This window comes from Rhinatrema bivittatum, chromosome 10 (genome assembly GCF_901001135.1).
Source record: "Rhinatrema bivittatum chromosome 10, aRhiBiv1.1, whole genome shotgun sequence".
NCBI classification, from domain to species: domain Eukaryota; kingdom Metazoa; phylum Chordata; class Amphibia; order Gymnophiona; family Rhinatrematidae; genus Rhinatrema; species Rhinatrema bivittatum.
The window spans coordinates 25,748,983-25,767,039 of NC_042624.1; the positions used below are offsets into that span (position 1 = coordinate 25,748,983).

Genomic DNA, 18,057 nt, shown 5'->3' on the forward strand with positions numbered 1-18,057 from the left:
ACCGCGCGATTTGGCCTACTTTTGCTGGCGCATCAGGCGCAAGCAAAAGTACGCTGGATTTTAGTAGATACGCGCGGAGCCGCGCGTATCCACTAAAATCCGGGATCGGCGCGCGCAAGGCTATGGATTCTGTATAGCCGGCGCGCGCCGAGCCGCGCAGCCTACCTCCGTTCCCTCCGAGGCCGCTCCGAAATCGGAGCGGCCTCGGAGGGAACTTTCTTTTGCCCTCCCCTCACCTTCCCCTCCCTTCCCCTACCTAACCCACCCGCCCGGCCCTGTCTAAACCCCATCCTTACCTTTGTCGGGGGATTTACGCCTCCCTCTGGGAGGCGTAAATCCCCGCGCGCCAGCGGGCCGCTAGCGCGCCAGGACGCACCTGGGGGCGGGTACGGAGGGCGCGGCCACGCCCCCAGACGGCCCCGGGCCGTAACCACGCCCCTGGACCCGCCCCCAAAACGCTGCCGACACGCCCCCTAAACGCCGCCACGACCAGGCACGCCCCCCGACTCGCCCCCAACACGCCCCCCTCGGAGAACCCCGGGACTTACGCGAGTCCCGGGGTCTGCGCGCGCCGGTGAGCCTATGTAAAATAGGCTCACCGGCGCGCAGGGCCCTGCTCGCCTAAATCCGCCCGGATTTGGGCGGATTTAGGCGAGCAGGGCTCTGAAAATCCGCCCCAGAGAGAACAGCTGGAAGCTGAACTCTGAAGTAGAAACTCAACAATTGAAACAGAACAACAAAGTTTAGATGAAAGCTTTTATTTGGGTTTAGTGTAGTAGTATAGTGAAACAGACTTGCCACATGCAATACTTAAGCTCAGAGTTAATTGTGAAAAATATGCCTGTTGAAAAGATGTGCTCAAACATAGACAGAGAAAGATGACACAGAAAAAGACTACATGGCCTTGCTAGTCTGTCCATCCATCCAACTACTTCAGCTTTCTAATTTCCATCATTCTCCTGTGTTTATCTCAAACTTTCTTGAATTCAGATACTATATTTGTCTGCACTACCTCCGCGGGGAGGCTGTTCCATGCATCCCTTACCCCTATGTAAAGTAGGGATATGCAATTGTTTTTCCCGAATTAGGCAATGTGAATGAAATTGCCTAATTCAGAATGGTTCGGGAGAACTGAAAAACGATTGAATTTTTTCCAAAATTTCAGAAAAAAATTCAATTTTGAGTTAGGGCGCACTAACCCGAAAATCGGGGACCCCCCAAAAAAAAAACACCCAAACCATGGGAAAAATGAAATTCCTGTGGGGGGGTCCTGAAACGAAGCCCGACATGAAATTTTTACCCGAAGCACATCTCTAATGTAAAGAAATACTTCCTTAGATTATTCCTGAATCTACTCCTTTCATCCTCATCCCATGAGGATCACCTCCTGTGTATGTATTTATTTAAAATATTTATAGTCCTCTTGTAATAATAAAATCATGCAAACCAGATAACATAATCAACATAAAACAAAACCTCCTCGGCTGTCTCTGCTCTAAGCTGAACAGTCTTGACCTCTTTAGCCTTTCCTCATAGGGGAGTCATTCCATCCCCTTTATCATTTTGACCATCCTTCTCTGTACCTTTTCCAGAGCATCTATCTCTTTTTTCGAGATGCGTCAATCAAAATTGCAGATAGTACTCAAGATGTGGTCTCATGATGGAGCGATATAAAGGTATTATGACATTCTTCATTTTATTTACCATTCCTTTCCTAAAAATTCCCAACATTCTGTTTGTTTTTTGTACCATTACCACACACTAAGCTGAGGATTTCTATTTATTGTCCACTATGATGCCTAGATCTTTTTCCTATGTGGAACTCCTAATATGGTACCTAACATCAAGTAACTACAGCGTGGATTGCTTTTCCATATGTTCTTCAAGTTGCACTTAAATTTCATTCACCTTGCATTACATTTCCTGCCATTTGGATGCCCAGTCTTCCAGTCTCAAGAAGTCCTCCTACAATTTATCACAATATGCTTATGATTTAACAACTCTGAATAATTTAGTGTCATCTGCAAATTTGATCACCTCGTTTTATTTTCCAGATCATTTATAAATATATTGAAAAGCACCTGTCCCAGTACAGATCGCTGTTTACCTTTTTGCACAGAGAAAAAAGATCTTTTAGAGTCCTACTCTCTGTTTCCCATTTTTAACCACTTTGTAATCCACAAAAGGACATTGCCTCCTGACCCATGACATTTTAATTTTCTTAGAAGTCTCTCATGGGGGACTTTGTCAAATCCAAATACACTAAATCTCCTGGCTCACCTTTAAAAGATTTGTGAGGCAAGACTTCCTTGTGTAAATCCATGCTGGCTGTGTCCCATTAACCCATGTCCATTTTTATGTTCTGTGATTTTGTTCTTTAGAATAGTTTTGATGATTTTTCCCAGCACTGAAAGGCTTATAAGTCTATAGTTTCCTATCAGGGTTACTACAATGGCCACCCTCCAGTCTTCAGGTACAATAGATGATTTTAATTATAGGTTATAAATTACTAGTAATAGATCTGAAATTTCATTTTTTAGTTCTTTCAAAACAGAGTGTATACTATCTGGTCCAGGTGATTTGCTTCTCTTCAGTTTGTCAATCTGGCCTACTGCATCTTCCAGGTTCACCATGACTTGGTTCAGTTCATCTGAATCATCTCCCTTGAAAAACATTTCCAGAATGGGTATCTCCCCAATATCCTCATTAGTAAACACCGAAGCAAAGAATTAATTTAACCTTTCCACTATAGCCTTATCTTTCCTAATGCCCCTTTAATCCTTCTATCATCCATCGGTCCAACTGTCTCCCTCACAGGCTCCCTGCTTTGGATATATTTTAAAATGTTTTTATTAATTTTGTCTCTACGGCCAACTTCTTTTCAAATTCTCTCTTAGCCTGTCTTATCAATCTTTTACATTTAACGTGCCAGTGCTTATGCTTTTTCCTATTTTTTCAGATGGATCTTTCTTCCAATTTTTGAAAGAAGTTCTTTTGGCTATAATAGCCTCTTTCATTTCACTTCTTCAACCATGCCAGCAGTCTTTTGGCCATCCTTCAACCTTTTTTAATGTGTGGAATACATCTTTATTTATTTATTTAAATGCTTTTTTTTTTATACCGAAGTTTAGCTAGCTGCCTTCACTCCAGTTTACAGATATAACAACTTAGTACATTTTGTCAACAACTGATACAAACAGGGTATAACTGGAATCAAACCGGATAATGATCAACAAATTGATTAAACTTATGTAATTTATATCAACTTTAGAGGTGGGTTAATTTACATAATTTTAATTATGTTAACACTGAAGGGGGAAATATTCTTGTAACGGAGAGAAGTGGATGTCAATGCTTGATTAACCTAAGAGAAACTAATTTTAGAAGTCTGTGGATAAATATATAGTATCATTCTTGTCAGTGAGCTATCGAGCTTAAACGTTCTTTATAATAGTCTTGGGATTGTTCTTGCATAACTGAAGATGGTTATGTGTTAGATAAGTTATGTGTGGTTAACTGATACCAGCTTTGAAAGTTTGACTGAAGATCCATGTTTTGAGCTCTTTTTTAAATGTTTTGATGTTGCTTTGTGAGCTCAGGTAAATCTGGTAGTGAGTTCCATAATTTCGGTCCAGCGATGGAGATGGCTCTGTTTCTTGTAGGGATGTGCAGAGGGACGCCATACATTGCATTCGTGATTCGGATTCATCGGGGAGCAGATACGTTGCATTCGGCCGTATGGCACCCCGAGGCGTTAATACGACGATTTCTATTCGTGTGCCAGCTAAAATTCAAATTAACTACACCCCCCACCCTCCTGACCCCGCCAAGACTTACCAAAACTCCCTGGTGGTCCAACGGGGGGTCCGGGAACCATCCCCTGTACTCACACCCTCGGTGCCGGTTTCATCATGACGCCGATAGCCTTTGTCACAGGGGCTACCGGTGGCATTGGTCAGCCCCTGTCACATGGCCATCGGCGCCATCTTGTTCTCCTACCATGTGACAGGGGCTGACCAATGGCACCGGTAGCCCCTGTGACATAGTATGGGCAAAGGCTATCGGCGCCATTTTGAGTACTGGCATCAGACGGCCGGCGTACAGGAGGTCGCTCCCGGACCCCCGCTGGACTTTTGGCAAGTCTTGTGGGGGTCAGGAGGCCCCCCCCAAGCTGGCCAAAAGTCCCTGGGGGTCCAATGGGGGTCCCGGAGCGACCTCCTGCACTCCGGCCGTCCGATGCCAGTACTCAAAATGGCACCGATAGCCTTTGCCCATACAATGTCACAGGGGCTACCGGTGCCATTGGTCAGCCCCTGTCACATGGTAGGAGCACAAGATGGCGCCGATGGCCATGTGACAGGGGCTGACCAATGCCACCGGTAGCCCCTGTGACAAAGGCTATCGGCGCCATGATGAAACCGGCACCGAGGGTGTAAGTGCCGGGGAGGGTTCCCGGACCCCCCGCTAGACCACCAGAGACTTTTGGTAAGTCTTGGGGGGGGGGTTCAGGACGGTGGGGGGGTTGTTTAAATTTTTATTTAGGTGGCTGTATAATTCGGGGGGAAGATTCGTGTATTCGTGGGGAATCACGATACGTTTCGCTTCCCCACAAATACTACGAATAGTGCAATATATGTTGCGGATCGCCAATACGGCGAAAACGAATGCACACCCCTAGTTTCTTGTGTAGGATAGCTTAGCTAATGGGAGTGATGATATGACTAGATGTAATTTACATGCGGTTCTTGTCATGCGTTGTGATCTGTGTATCTGTATGACGTTATTGAGGGCAGTGTTATCTGCTTTGTATGTTGCATTGTGTAAGATTGTCAGTATTTTGAATTTTATTCTTTTTTCTACCGGTAGCCAGTGTAGACTGTTGAGTACAGGGGTGATGTGGTCTGGTTTTGTTTTGCCAGATAGGACTCTAGCTGCAGCATTCTGTAGTAATTGTAGTGGTTTTAAGGTTGATTTTGGGAGTCCTATCAAGAGTGAGTTGCGGTAGTCGGGGCTAGTGAAAATAAGAGATTGTAAGACTATTCTGAAATCTTGGTGGTGAAGCAGCGGTTTTAGATGTTTAAGTATTTGAAGTTTATGAAAGCCTTCTTTGGTTTTCGTTGCGATGTGCTTTTTGTAGTTGAGTTCACTGTCAGTCCATATACCGAGGTCTTTTACGTTGTCCTTTAGTTGGATACAGATGTTGTCTATTTGTATGGAATGGTTGGCTTTTGATCCTGTGTTTTTTTCTTTCTATCAGAATGCATTCTGTTTTGTTCATGTTGAAACATAGCTTTAGGTGGTTTAGCATGTTTCTAATTGATTCAAGGTGAGAGGCTGCTAGTATCAGTGCATCTTCAATGGTAGAAGTTATTGGTATGAGGAGTTGTATATCGTCGGCATACATATAGTATGTTACGCCTAGACCTGAAATGAGTTGGCAGAGTGGGAGTAGGTAAATATTAAAGAGTGTGGCCAAGATAGCAGACCCTTGTGGCACTCCTGTTTCAAGGAGTATGGCTTCAGATGAGATGTTGTTGAGGTTGACTTTGAAATATCTGTCTTTGAGGAAGGATGTGAACCAGTCTAGAGTTTTGCCTGAGAGACCTATGTTTGCTAGTCTTGATATTAGGCTTTTGTGGTCTACTGTGTCGAATGCGGCAGAGAGGTCAAGTAGGATTAGTAAATGGCTTAGTTTGTTATCGAAACCTCTTAATATATTGTTTGATAAGTTGAGTAGTAGGGTTTCAGTGCTGTGGTTTGTCCTAAAACCGTGTTAGGTGGGATGTAAGATGTTGTTGGTTTCGAGGTGTTCATTGAGCTGTTTCAGGGCCACTTTCTCTGTCATAAGAACATAAGAAAATGCCATACTGGGTCAGACCAAGGGTCCATCAAGCCCAGCATCCTGTTTCCAACAGTGGCCAATCCAGGCCATAAGAACCTGGCAAGTACCCAAAAACTAAGTCTATTCCATGTAACCATTGCTAATGGCAGTGGCTATTCTCTAAGGGGGTAATTTTCAAAAGGAGTTACATGCGTAAATGTAGCTACTATTGTAGCAATTTTCAAAAACCCACTTACTCAAGTAAAGTGAATTTACCCCAGTAAACCTGGTTTTTACTCGAGTAAATGCTTTTTAAAACCAGGCCCTAAGTGAACTTGATAGCAGGTAATGGACTTCTCCTCCAAGAACTTATCCAATCCTTTTTTAAACACAGCTATACTAACTGCACTAACCACATTCTCTGGCAACAAATTCCAGAGTTTAATTGTGCGTTGAGTAAAAAAGAACTTTCTCCGATTAGTTTTAAATGTGCCCCATGCTAACTTCATGGAGTGCCCCCTAGTCTTTCTACTATCCGAAAGAGTAAATAACCGATTCACATCTACCCGTTCTATACCTCTCATGATTTTAAAGACCTCTATCATATCCCCCCTCAGTTGTCTCTTCTCCAAGCTGAAAAGTCCTAACTTCTTTAGTCTTTCCTCATAGGGGAGTTGTTCCATTCCCCTTATCATTTTGGTAGTCAGTTTTGCAAGTAGGGGTAGGTTTGAGATTGGACGGTAGTTGTTCAGATCGTCTGGATCTAGGTTCTTCCTCTTTATTATTGGTTTGATCATTGCGGTTTTTAATTTGACTGGTAGCTCACCTTCTTCGAGAGATTTATTTATAATTGCTGCTATGGTTGGGGCTATGGTATGAGGTATTTCCTTTAGCTCTCGTGTTGGGATTATGTCTAGATCATGGCGTGCTGGGTTTATTTTTCTTAGCATTTTTTCTGTTTCAGTGGTTGAGATTGGTTCGAAATTAGATCATGGTATTATATTTGTTGTGGATATTTGGTCTTCTGTGATCGAGGATTTGTTGATGGCACCAGTTATTTTGCTTATTTTGATTTTGAAAAACATGGCAAGGTCTTGGCTTAAATTTTTGGTTTCAGTTGTGGGGGAGTTGTTGTTTTCAGTATGAGGTTGTTTACGATGTTGTATAGAGATTTGGAGTTATTGGTGGAGTTTTTGATCTTTTGCCTATAGTAGTCACGTTTAATGTTCAGAATCATTTTTTTTATAAGTGGTGAGTTGCGTGCGATATCTTTGCAGTGTCAAGGGACATTTGTATTTTTGCCAGTCCTTTTCTTTTTTCCTAAGGTTGAATTTTGTTATTCTTAGTTGTGAGTTGAACCATGGGTTGTGTTTTTCTCTGTTATTCTTTATTTGTTTTAATTTCTCAGGGTTTATATTGTTTGCAGTTTCTTCTGTAAGTTGGAACCAGGATTGAATGGTGGTGTTTATGTTGGAGAGGTCTAGATTTGCTAGTTGTTTTCCAAGTCCTTGTTGGAGAATGTTGGTTTGGAAGGGTGGTCGGTATTTGAAAGATAGGGATTCATTTGTTTTTGCCGTGTTGTTGATGTTTGCTTGTGTCTTGCATTGTAGGAGGTGGTGATCGGACCAAGGGACTGGTCTGTATGATATTGATGTGTCTAAGAAGAAGTGATTTGTGAAGATCAGGTCCAATGTGTGTCCCGCTTTATGTGTGGGGTTGTTCACTTGTTGGTTTAGGTTTAGACTTGATAGCATGTCGAGCATGGTTTGGCAGTTTTGCGATCTGGGGCTGGTGTCTGTATGAAGATTGAAGTCACCAAGTATGATTGTTGGTTTTTTCATACTGATGTTTGTTATTAGGAATTCTAAGAATGGGGAGATTTCGTTATCTAGAAGTTTGGGGGGGTAGTATGCTAGGCATATTTGCAAGTTTTCTGAGTCAAAGAGGGATATTTCGTATTGCCTTGGGAGATCGTGTGGGATCATTTTCATTGAGAAATGTTTTTTTATGATTAGGAGTAATCCCCCTCCTCTGCGAGACTTGCGTGAGATTGAAAATATGTCATATGCATTGTTGTTTAGTTGGTTCGTTAATACTTGATCGGTATTTTTAAACCAGTATTTGGTTATGGCGATGAAGTCAGGGTTTTTTTCTTGCAGTATGTCTGATATTAAAATGAATTATTTGGTTAAGGATTGTGCATTTATAAGAAAGAAAGTGAGATATAACATGTTTTTGATATATTTCTTGAGGGGGATATTTATCAGGTATCTGTGTCTTTTCTGATGAATCATGTTGGGATAAGTAGTCATATTTGGACTGGCTGATGGATTTGAAGTGATTGGATTTCCTTCAGATCTTGGTGTCGTGGTTTATTTCTAGTTGTGAAGAGGAAGATGTTTGTTGGAGGATGGAGGCTGAATGAGTGCTGGAGGAGGCTGAATGAGTGCTGGAGGAGACTGAATGAGTGCTGGAGGATGCTGGATGAGTTCAGGAGGAGTGCTGGAGGATGCTGGATGAGTGCTGGGGGATTCTGGATGAAATCAGGAGGAGTGCTGGAGGCGGCAGGATGAAAGCTGGATAAAAGCTGATGGAAGAACGAGTTGTTATGGTGGTGTGTAGTGAGAAATGGCTGTAGGTGGAGGGTTTCCCCTGCCCTGGGTCTTGGGGCTCACGAAGGGGCGCACTAAGGGGCAGGCCCCTTAGGTCGCGCTCCTTCAGGCGCGCGACGCCCGGTGCGCGACGCCCCGGGAAGCGTCTCAAATTTAAAGGGCCTACTGCAGTCTTGTGATAGGCCGGCTGGGTTAGGGTGGGAGCAGCTTCACTCACCACATGGTTCCTGCAGCTTTTTTTCGATTTTTATTCTCCCTTTCCCTCTGTGCGGGCTCACTATTCAGGCGGGTGAGTGGGCTCTTGCCCCGACTGGGCTGCACCGACCGCGCAAGCCCCTGCAAAGGTGGAGGTCAGTGGTATCGCGGGGTGTGCGCCGAAAGAGGGAGGCCCCCGGGAAGTGTCGCAAATTTAAAGGGCCTACTGCAGAAAGATACCACATCTGGACATAAGATGATATTTTTAAACAATGTCCATGCCTGTTGTACACTCTTAACATATGGAGCTGCACCTTTCAGTTTTTTTCTAATTATTTTCCTTATTTTATCAAAATCTCCCTTTTGAAAGTTTAATGCTAGAGCTGTAGATTTACTTAATGTCCCCCTTCCAGTCATTAAATCAAATTTGATTGCACTGTGATCACCTTTGCTGAGCTGTCCCTCTACCATTACCTCTTATATCAAATCCTGAATTCCATTAAGACATAGATGTGAAATGGCTCCCCCTCTCATCAGTTCCTGAACAATTTGCTCCACGAAGCAGTCATTTATTCCATTTAGGAACTTGACCTCTCTAGCATGTCCTGATGTTATATTTATCTGGTCAATATTGGGATAATTGAAGTCTCCCATTATTACTGTGCTGCCAAATTTGTTAGCTTCTCTAATTTATCTTAGCATTCCAGGTGAATGGTATTATACCCTCATTGCTATACTCTTCCCCATCACACATAGGATTTTGACCCATAAAGATTCTACTGTGCATTTAGGGCCAGATTTTAGAAGCCCTACACGCGCTGAACCTATTTTGCATAGGCCTGGCGACGCGCGTATGTCCTGGGGCTTAAAAAAAGGGGCAGGGCGGGGACAGTCTGGGGTGGGGTGGGGCCAGAGGCCTCCGTAGGGCCTCTAGGCTGGGGGATTGCGCGCCAGCATTCAGCCGGCATGCACAACCTACGCCTGCCCAGGGGCAGACGCAACTTGCATAACAAAGGTATGGGGAGGTTTAGGTAGGGCTGGAGGGTGGCAGAAGCAAAGTTCCCTCCGAGTCCGCTCTGATTTTGGAGCAGCCTCGGAGGGAACAGGGAAAGCCATTGGGGCTCCCCTAGGGCTCGGCGCGTGCAAGGTGCACAAGTGTGCACCCCCTTGCGCGTGCCGACCCTGGATTTTGTAACATGCGCGTGGTTGTGCACGCATGTTATAAAATCGGGCGTAGATTTGTGCATGCCATGTTGCGTAGGTACTAAAATCTGGCTCTTAGTCTTGCAGGATCTTTATAGTGCTGAATTGTATGTCATCCCAAACATAATTTGTACCCCTTGTGTGCGTAGGGCTTTTAAAATCCGGCCCAAAGAGCGTAAACATACTTTAAGTCATTGCAAGTGAAGATAAAGTACACAATTACATTTTTAACACCACTTTTTTTTTTAAACAGCTAAAATGTATACATTATGAAAGCACTCATATACTTTTAAGTGGGCAAAGTCCATTCCTACGGCTTCAGTGAATTTACACATGTAATTCCTGTTTTCACACATAGCGATCCTAACCCGAGCTTTGAAAATTTCCACTACAGGCTCTAGCTTGCATATTTGCTGTCACTGACGTGCAGCTGTTCTGTTTCAACTTTTTATTTTTATTTTTTTATTTATACCGTCATTTAGAAGGTTCCATCACATTTGTATCCTACTCTTTTGTAACTATATTTTAAAGGTGAAAACGGTGGGGAACCCCAGAACTGTAAAAACATCCCTGCCTACTTCTTAAGTCCTTGATCTTGTCATCTGTTTCAGGACTTGTGAAAGAGTCGCTAGGGGAATGGTTTTTTATTCCTATGTATCTGCGTATCTATTCTATGAGCCCAAAGGCTGGACAGGGCCCACTGACTCTGATCTTATGGCTTCCTTTCCTGTACATGCTACAGTGAAGTTTAACATCTTTCTCTGGTAGTATCCAAGTAACAACACAGGCAGCGCTGCATTTTAATCCTTGTCATGATTTCAATTTAAAGGAATCTCTAGGCAGGCTTACACAGGAACAAGACCTTAAAAAGGAGGGACAGCAAATTGTCATATGCCTGAAGTTAAAAGATTTTGTATTTATGCTTTGTGAGACCTTTCCTTCAAAAAAACAAACAAACATAGTGTTTAAGTGCAAGAGGCAGACCTCTTATGTAAAAATAATTCACATTTACTGTATGTGTGATGCAGGCTGGAGAAATTCTGTCCATGACATAAAGTATCTCACTATATTATCAATTTCCAGGAACAGCAGTGACAAGCACAATATGTAAGCAACTAACTCTGAATAAGGCTTTTAGCATACATACAGGAATAATTACCGAGGTTTAGGAAGTGATACTAGCCTAGCCTTCCTTTCATAACGTGATTTGGGGCTCATCGAATCAGACCGTATTTTGGAAACAAATCACATAGATGTATATAACAGACTTTTAAATTACCAGAAGATATTTAAAAACTTTATTCTTTTAATAATTTTGTAACCATATGTAGAATCTTTTGGGGAGAAGAGAGAAATATAACCAATAAAATATGAATACATAGTTACACCTCCTGCCTCTGCTTCTGGGGTGTGTGTAGTTTCACGGGAGTGCTCACTCTGGTATTTAACTCAAGGGTCTCAAACTCCTGTCCTCTCATGCCATAAACAGGTTTGGTTTTCAGAAATAGGATCCATAATAATAAATATTCATTAACTTCACACTGATGCACTCTACCAAAGTATGCAAATAAATCTCGGGAACATCTCTGCCAGATATCCTGAAGAACCAAACCTGACTTGCATCAGTTTGAGATTTCATTACAGCTAAATTAAAAACTAATACTAAGTATTTGGTAAACTCTAGGCCTTCACTATTCCCACTTTAATTAATTATAAGTACACCAGCAAACAAAATTGCAAAGCATAGAAACCCAAGAAGCATGGATATTGAGTGCTGGGGAGCATTGTTTACGACCCGGGTTCTTGTGGGCTTGAAAATGCGGTCCCAGGTGGTCAGGATGGTACGCCTGGCTCCATCCCACTTCCCTGGTCCAGTCAGGCGGTACTGGCTTGGTAGACATGGGCCAAACAGCACGTGCAGCGCCAGCTTTGGGTCGGCAAGGAAGAGCCTTGGAATGCTGGGTTTGGCACCGATCTCAGAGGCAATCTCGTCCAGGTATGCAATGTTATTGACCAATAATGAGCAGGCTCGGTTCCTCCCAAACCTTGACAAGAGAGTAAATGAAAGCCAAAAGATGTCACCAGGTTTCTTCTACTAAAATAAGAAAGAAATGCTAGGAAGAACACACATAGACTTCAGTACTAGCTTTCTGTTTTGATCTCCAGCCTGCAAAGCCGAGCGTCCTAAGTTGAAGGTTCCATAAAGCAGCTTTCAGCGAGGAAATTCGGCAGTCGCTGCTGTACAATGCGCTTGGTTTTTCCACTGAATGGGCTGTGTCAGAGCTTCCCAAGCCTCTCCTGGGATATCCACAAGGAGTGTGCATGAGGTCAATTTGCAGGTTTGGGAAGACCTGGGGCTATGAAGTTCCCAGTATAGGGCAGAAAAGGTTTGTGCCGGTTTATTTATTTAATTTATATTCCACCTTTCAGGCACTTCAGAGCAGATTGCATTCGGATACTGTAGATGTTTCCCTCTCCCCAGAGAGCTCACAATCTAAAAGGTGCATTTACTAAGCTGAGATAAGGCAATGTTGCACGTTAAATGGCATTTAATGCATGGTATTGCCATATCGCAAGATATTCCACAATATCTTCAAAGATTGCCTCCCCCTATTGAAATGAGCTGCTTTGCATGCATAACATTGCCTGATGCATGCAAAGCAGCTCATGAATAATCAATTCCATACAAATAAAATAAGGTGGCCAGCTTTGAAAGTATTGCATTTTAGGGAGGTGTCGTTATTTGTTGCTGGGAATATGAGTAATCTAACATGCATACCGAGGGCTCCAGGAGGCCTGCTAAAGAGACTGACGTTCAAAAAACTGCACCCTCCCTATTCAGAAATGACCCTGGGGGTGTGTGTAAACCCTACCCCACACCCCAGAGCCACCTGCTGAGGCAGCCCCCCCAATAAGAAAGTAAAAAGAAAAAAATGTACAGACCATGCAATGATGTATTTTCTTCCCCTTGGCCTTAAAACTAACCCCAAGCAAAACCCCTCCCCCTTCCCCCTGCTCTAAATAAGACAAACTCACTAGAAAAAAAAGACCCTGGTGGTCTGGAGGGGGGCACCCTAACACCCCCACACACTTTTCTGAAGACTCGTTAGGGTACAGGGGGATGACAGCACTCCCTAGCTCTGGGCCCAGTCAACGCCATTTTCTAAAATGGCGTTGACCTGACTTTGCCCCTGTTGCATAACAGGGACACGGCCTGGTGCCACTGCCCAAAAATGCATAGAGTACACTAGGATCAGGGGCTCCAAAAGCTTGCACTAAGAAGCATGCAACCTCCACCAAAAACATAATTACAAAACATAAGTGTTCATTCCCACGTTCACCGCAGTTTGGAATTAGCTATTTGGTCAAGTTTGTCACATCATGATCTGAAGGACAAAATCCCTTACTTCAGCTGGAACTTGCCATTCTTGATAAAAATTATGTTTTAATCTGTTTTTGGGAAGGATAAGTATTACAGTACATAGAGCCTTTTATGGAGGTGGCAAGGCCCATCTGGGAGCACAGGCAAAATCTTTCTACAGTTGGGGAAACAAGGTTGAAATAGGCAAGTATTCAAAGATTCATAGTGAGCAGCAAGAGGCAGCAGCTAAGAGGCTACAAATTTAGCTAGAAAATTAGAAACCTGCTGCCTGTAGTTTATTTACAATAAATGTGTCTGAATTCTGTTATACCTTTTTATTAATAGTTCTGTCACCTTGTTTATTTCTTCCAGCTGTTCACCCATCGAAGGTAACTGATTCAACCCTAAAACAACAACATCAGAGGTTAAATAAATCATGGATAGCGTTCATTATTCTGTACCCACTAAATGGACTTTAAGGATCTTTCCCTGTAAGGGTCAGTCCTGTAGACTGAAAGAACTCATTTTACAAAAAGGAAACACACAGAGACCTTGGGGTTCTCATCTCTTGTGATGGAGGGGTAGAAAAGCACATCAAGGTTTGAGTTTTGAAGCGAACAGGCCTTGGGGTTAGGGTGGGAACAGGGGAGAAGTGATGAGAAGCAGAGACATAGGAGATTCTATGTACATTTAATGCTGTAACCCCCCTTTTACAGATCACTCCCTGTATTAGACAAGGGGCCACATTCAGAAGCCGCAGAGTAGGGAAAAAAATGGTGGCAGCGCCAGGATCAGCCATTCATTTATTTATTGAGTGAGTTGTGCGTTTTACATCCCGTCATTCCTAATAAAGATCACAACGGTTCACAAGAGACGTTCACAGATCACGGCTGTTCCCATGGGAGGGCTGGCTGGGGATCAAGGCTCAGACTCTCAGTAAAAACTTCACACACACCAAAAGTGATGCTCCAAAACTAAAAATTTAGATTTTACTAAAGACAGAATCGAATTCAGTGAATAAAATAGAAAGACGTAGGGCAGGCGTGCAGAAGCACAGCTTCGGGAATGATTTTCAACATGGATTTGCAGCAGGGGTGGATGTGGGTATGGGGTATGGGAGTGTGGTGGGAGGGGTATAGGTGGGGGAAAAAAGGGAATGATAGAGGAACCAAAGAACAAGGGGTGTGAGGAGGGGTAAAATGGAATAATAAGAGAAACTAATATGAACGAGGAAGCCAGAGGAAGGTAACACGGGAAAAAGGCTACTAAAATACACAGGGGAAGAGGATTCAGACAAAACGTGGCATAACTAATAAATAACGGCTAGATGGTACAGGGGTAACAAGGCATGGGAAATACTGGAAAACGGGGCAAAAATATTCTGAGATACAAGGCGTAAGAAATCCACTATTTTGTATATATTTACTCTCCTTGCCCTTTGTAATTTATTATTATTTATTTTTCCAAGTTCTATTTACCTTGTTCATTGTAAGACATTATTCTATATACTGTCAATCTATTGTTGTAATGTAAACCGAAGTGATTAGTAACTTTGATTACCAGAACTTCGGTATATAAAACTGTTAAATAAATAAATAAATAAATAAATAAATAAATATATATATACATATACTGAAATACAAGACGTAAAATATACTGAAATACAGGGGGAATAAAGTACAGGACTAAAAATGGATACTATAAAATAAGGTGAATCTAGTAAAAAAGGCAAAAGATAAACTGAAATACCTGAGAGAGAATTTACAGGACTAACACTGGATGATATGAATACAGTAAGCTATATAAAATATGATCAAAGAGGCTACTATTGATTTAGATTATTGATTTAGATAAAATTGATTTAGATTATTGATTTAGATAAAATCGATTTAGATAAAATTTAGATAAAATTGATTTAGATTATTGATTTAGATAAAATCAAAGAGGCTACTATTGATTTAGATAAAGTTAAAGACAGTGTCTACTTTCAAGCATAATAAATAAGGATGCTTACTCAAGCAAAAGTTATTATATAACACCATACATATGGTTTCTGAATGTATAGGACTATGCAATTCATAATAATAATAATAATAAAAACCTTTAGCATGATATCCAAGACATTGAACAAACTGCCGCATGACTTTCTACCCATAGTTTTTGGACCAGCTTCCAAAAGGAGAGCATGCAAGGACTTTCCTTTCGAAAAGTGCCTTAGATGGAAAGCATGCGCAGATATTTTCATCTGCTTTTTCTTCTATGGAAAAGGCAGTGGGGCAGATTTTAAAAGCCCTGCACGCGTAAATCCAGCCGGATTTATGTGTGCAGTGGACTTGCGCGCCATTGCGCCTATGTTGCATAAAGCCTGGGATGCACGTAAGTCCCGGGGCTTTGCTTGGGGGGCGTGTCGGAGGTGGCGTGGTATTTGGGGGCATTCCGGGGGCAGGGCCCTGGGCGTGGCTCTGGCCCGGGGGCGTTCCGGGGGCATGGCCGAGGCCTCCGAACCAGCCCCCGGGCCGGGGAATAGGTTAGGTGGGGGGGGGGTCAGAAAAAAAGTTCCCTTCGAGGCCGCTCTGATTTCGGAGCGGCCTTGGAGGGAACAGAGGCAGGCTGCTCAGTTCAGCGTGCGCAGGTTACACAATTGTGCACTCCTCTGGTGCGCTGACCCTGGATTTTATAAAATGCATGCGGCAGCGCGCACATGTTATAAAATCGGGCGTAGATTTGTTCACGCCAGGTTGTGCGAACAAATCTACACCCGCGCATAACTTAAAAAATCTACCCCCGTGTGTAGATCTGAAATCGTAATCTATGTGAATTATATTCCTTCCCCAACCTTGGCACGCCCCCGGTAACGTCTTCTCCCTAATGCGGCTAAAAGCGTGTGCACATTGTGCAACTCCCTGCATGCTTCTAGCCAGGGTAGGCAATTTTCGGACAGCCCTGTTACCCGGACACATCGATAATGACCCATGTCAATGGCTTTAGGAACTTGCCCTCCCCTAACTAAGATAATTCCAACAACTCAAAGCCAATGGTGTTTGGGTTTCCCGTGTTCCTGTTCACTTACCTTTAAAGACTCTGGTTGCCCATCGAGCCTGGAGTTCTGAAATGGGCGCGAGGGAACCTACTGGTTGGACAAGGCCAATAGCAGCCAGCGTTGGCTTCTCCAGGCAAGGAGGGAACATGTTTTTGTAGAGAAAAATCCTATTGTTTTCAACTTTAAGGACAGACTCATCGAGGAATGGAAAAGAGAGACTGTATCCTGTAGCAAAAATGACGCCATCAATGTTCTCCTCTATGGTCCCATCTTCAAATATGGCTGAGGTTTCTGTGAACTCTTTCACGCCTGCTTTTATCACAACAGTGCCACAAGCTATGCGGCTAGGGAGCTCTTCGTTGGCAATTGGCTCTTTCCATTCTAGACTAGACAGAAAGAAAAGAAAGACTTCCAATAGAGAACAACATTTGCTCAACTATACTTTTGAAGCAGGACCAGCAGGAGCTGAAACATGAAGCGTGGGAACTGAAAGAAAACAAGGTAGAGATAAAATAGGAACTGTTTTTCTATCAGATGCTATGCAGTACAGCTGGAATTCACTCTGCTTTGGTGCCTTGGAAAGAATGGGTCGCTCACGGCATGGAAGGATGTAGCTAGGCAGATCAGTAAGTATTACTGCAGTCATGAATCTATATTCAAGGGCAGTGAGATTCATACCATTATTTCTCCTCTCACAGCTACGGTTACCTCACAACTACATTTGGAGAAGGACCCATGTGGTCTCAAACAAATATGTACATATGTCGATCCAATAAAAAGCATTGCAGGACCAATATGATTTATTCTTTTCTATCATAACCTACAATGGGTAATGGAGATCAAACGATCTTTGAATACTGTAGGAGCAAAGCCGAGTAAAACCTTCTGACTACTGACAAGATGGAGTCTCTGAAGCAAAGCTACATGGGATCCTTTGCATTTTCCTCTGCACAAGAAAGATTATTTTATGCACTGAAGGACCAGAACAATGAAGCCCTGTACAGCTACCTCAGCCTGCAAAAATAGAGCAAGCTCGGCACCTCTGAGACTGCAATTTATGGCCTACCCGCACTAATCCACCTATCAGCATGGAGAAACTAATGCAAAAGATGTTTGCTGCTATCATCTGCTCAATGTTTACCTGGCCTGCCTGTCTTAAAAAAGATTGGGACAATTGACATTGTTGACTTGCATTGATGAACTAAGAAATGCAGATAAAGCCCTTTATAAGGAGGAGACTGCCTGACTGTGAAACAACTTCCCTGGACAGACACCTCTTCTCCTCCATCCCTGGCTTGGGGTAGAACCTTGCAATGCTCAAAGAACTGCAGCCATACCCCTAGGAGCTAGGCTGCTGATGCCGAGCTCTGCTGATCCAGATACCTCCACAGCTAAGATCATTCCTTCGCAGCCAGCAGAGGGGCCAAGCACAGGCTCTGTTAGAAGATGGAGCTGGACGAATATCGAAATGTCCTGAGTGCAAGTTCCAGTTGATTTGATGTGCTAGTTTCTCCTTGATCTTGATCTTGTGCCTAGCTAAATCTTTTCCTATTTGTAATAATGGCTAAATACCTAATTCTTTTAATATCGGACAATCATCAAATTTATGGTAATAAGTTCATTGCAATAGCCATAAAGAAATCCCTAATAAATACCCATTATTTAAGACAAACAGAATCTTGTCTGCAAGGGCCACCCACAGTGTAGAGAGAGTATAAAATGTAGACTTTTTCCTAGATGAAATGCACACAGACATCCCAGTATTCTGAACCCTTCCAGGCTGTCTGCTCACCCAGCACGTCCCACATCCCCCATCAGGCCTCCA

General features: G+C 43.0%; 1 protein-coding gene across 2 annotated transcripts in view; it reads right to left on the reverse strand.

Annotated features, from left to right (window-relative positions):
* Positions 1 to 11,166: 11,166 nt before the first annotated feature.
* The window catches only part of LOC115100245 (dimethylaniline monooxygenase [N-oxide-forming] 2-like), a 158,122-nt gene continuing 151,231 nt past the window's right edge, over positions 11,167 to 18,057 (reverse strand). For both annotated transcript variants that reach the window (XM_029618613.1, XM_029618612.1), the window contains exons 7-9: positions 16,263 to 16,618; positions 13,524 to 13,596; positions 11,167 to 11,876 (exon numbers count right to left, since the gene is read on the reverse strand). In XM_029618613.1, coding sequence (XP_029474473.1) covers positions 11,534 to 11,876; positions 13,524 to 13,596; positions 16,263 to 16,618 — 772 coding nt within the window. In that variant the 3' untranslated portion in view covers positions 11,167 to 11,533. The remainder of the gene's footprint in view (positions 11,877 to 13,523; positions 13,597 to 16,262; positions 16,619 to 18,057) is intronic.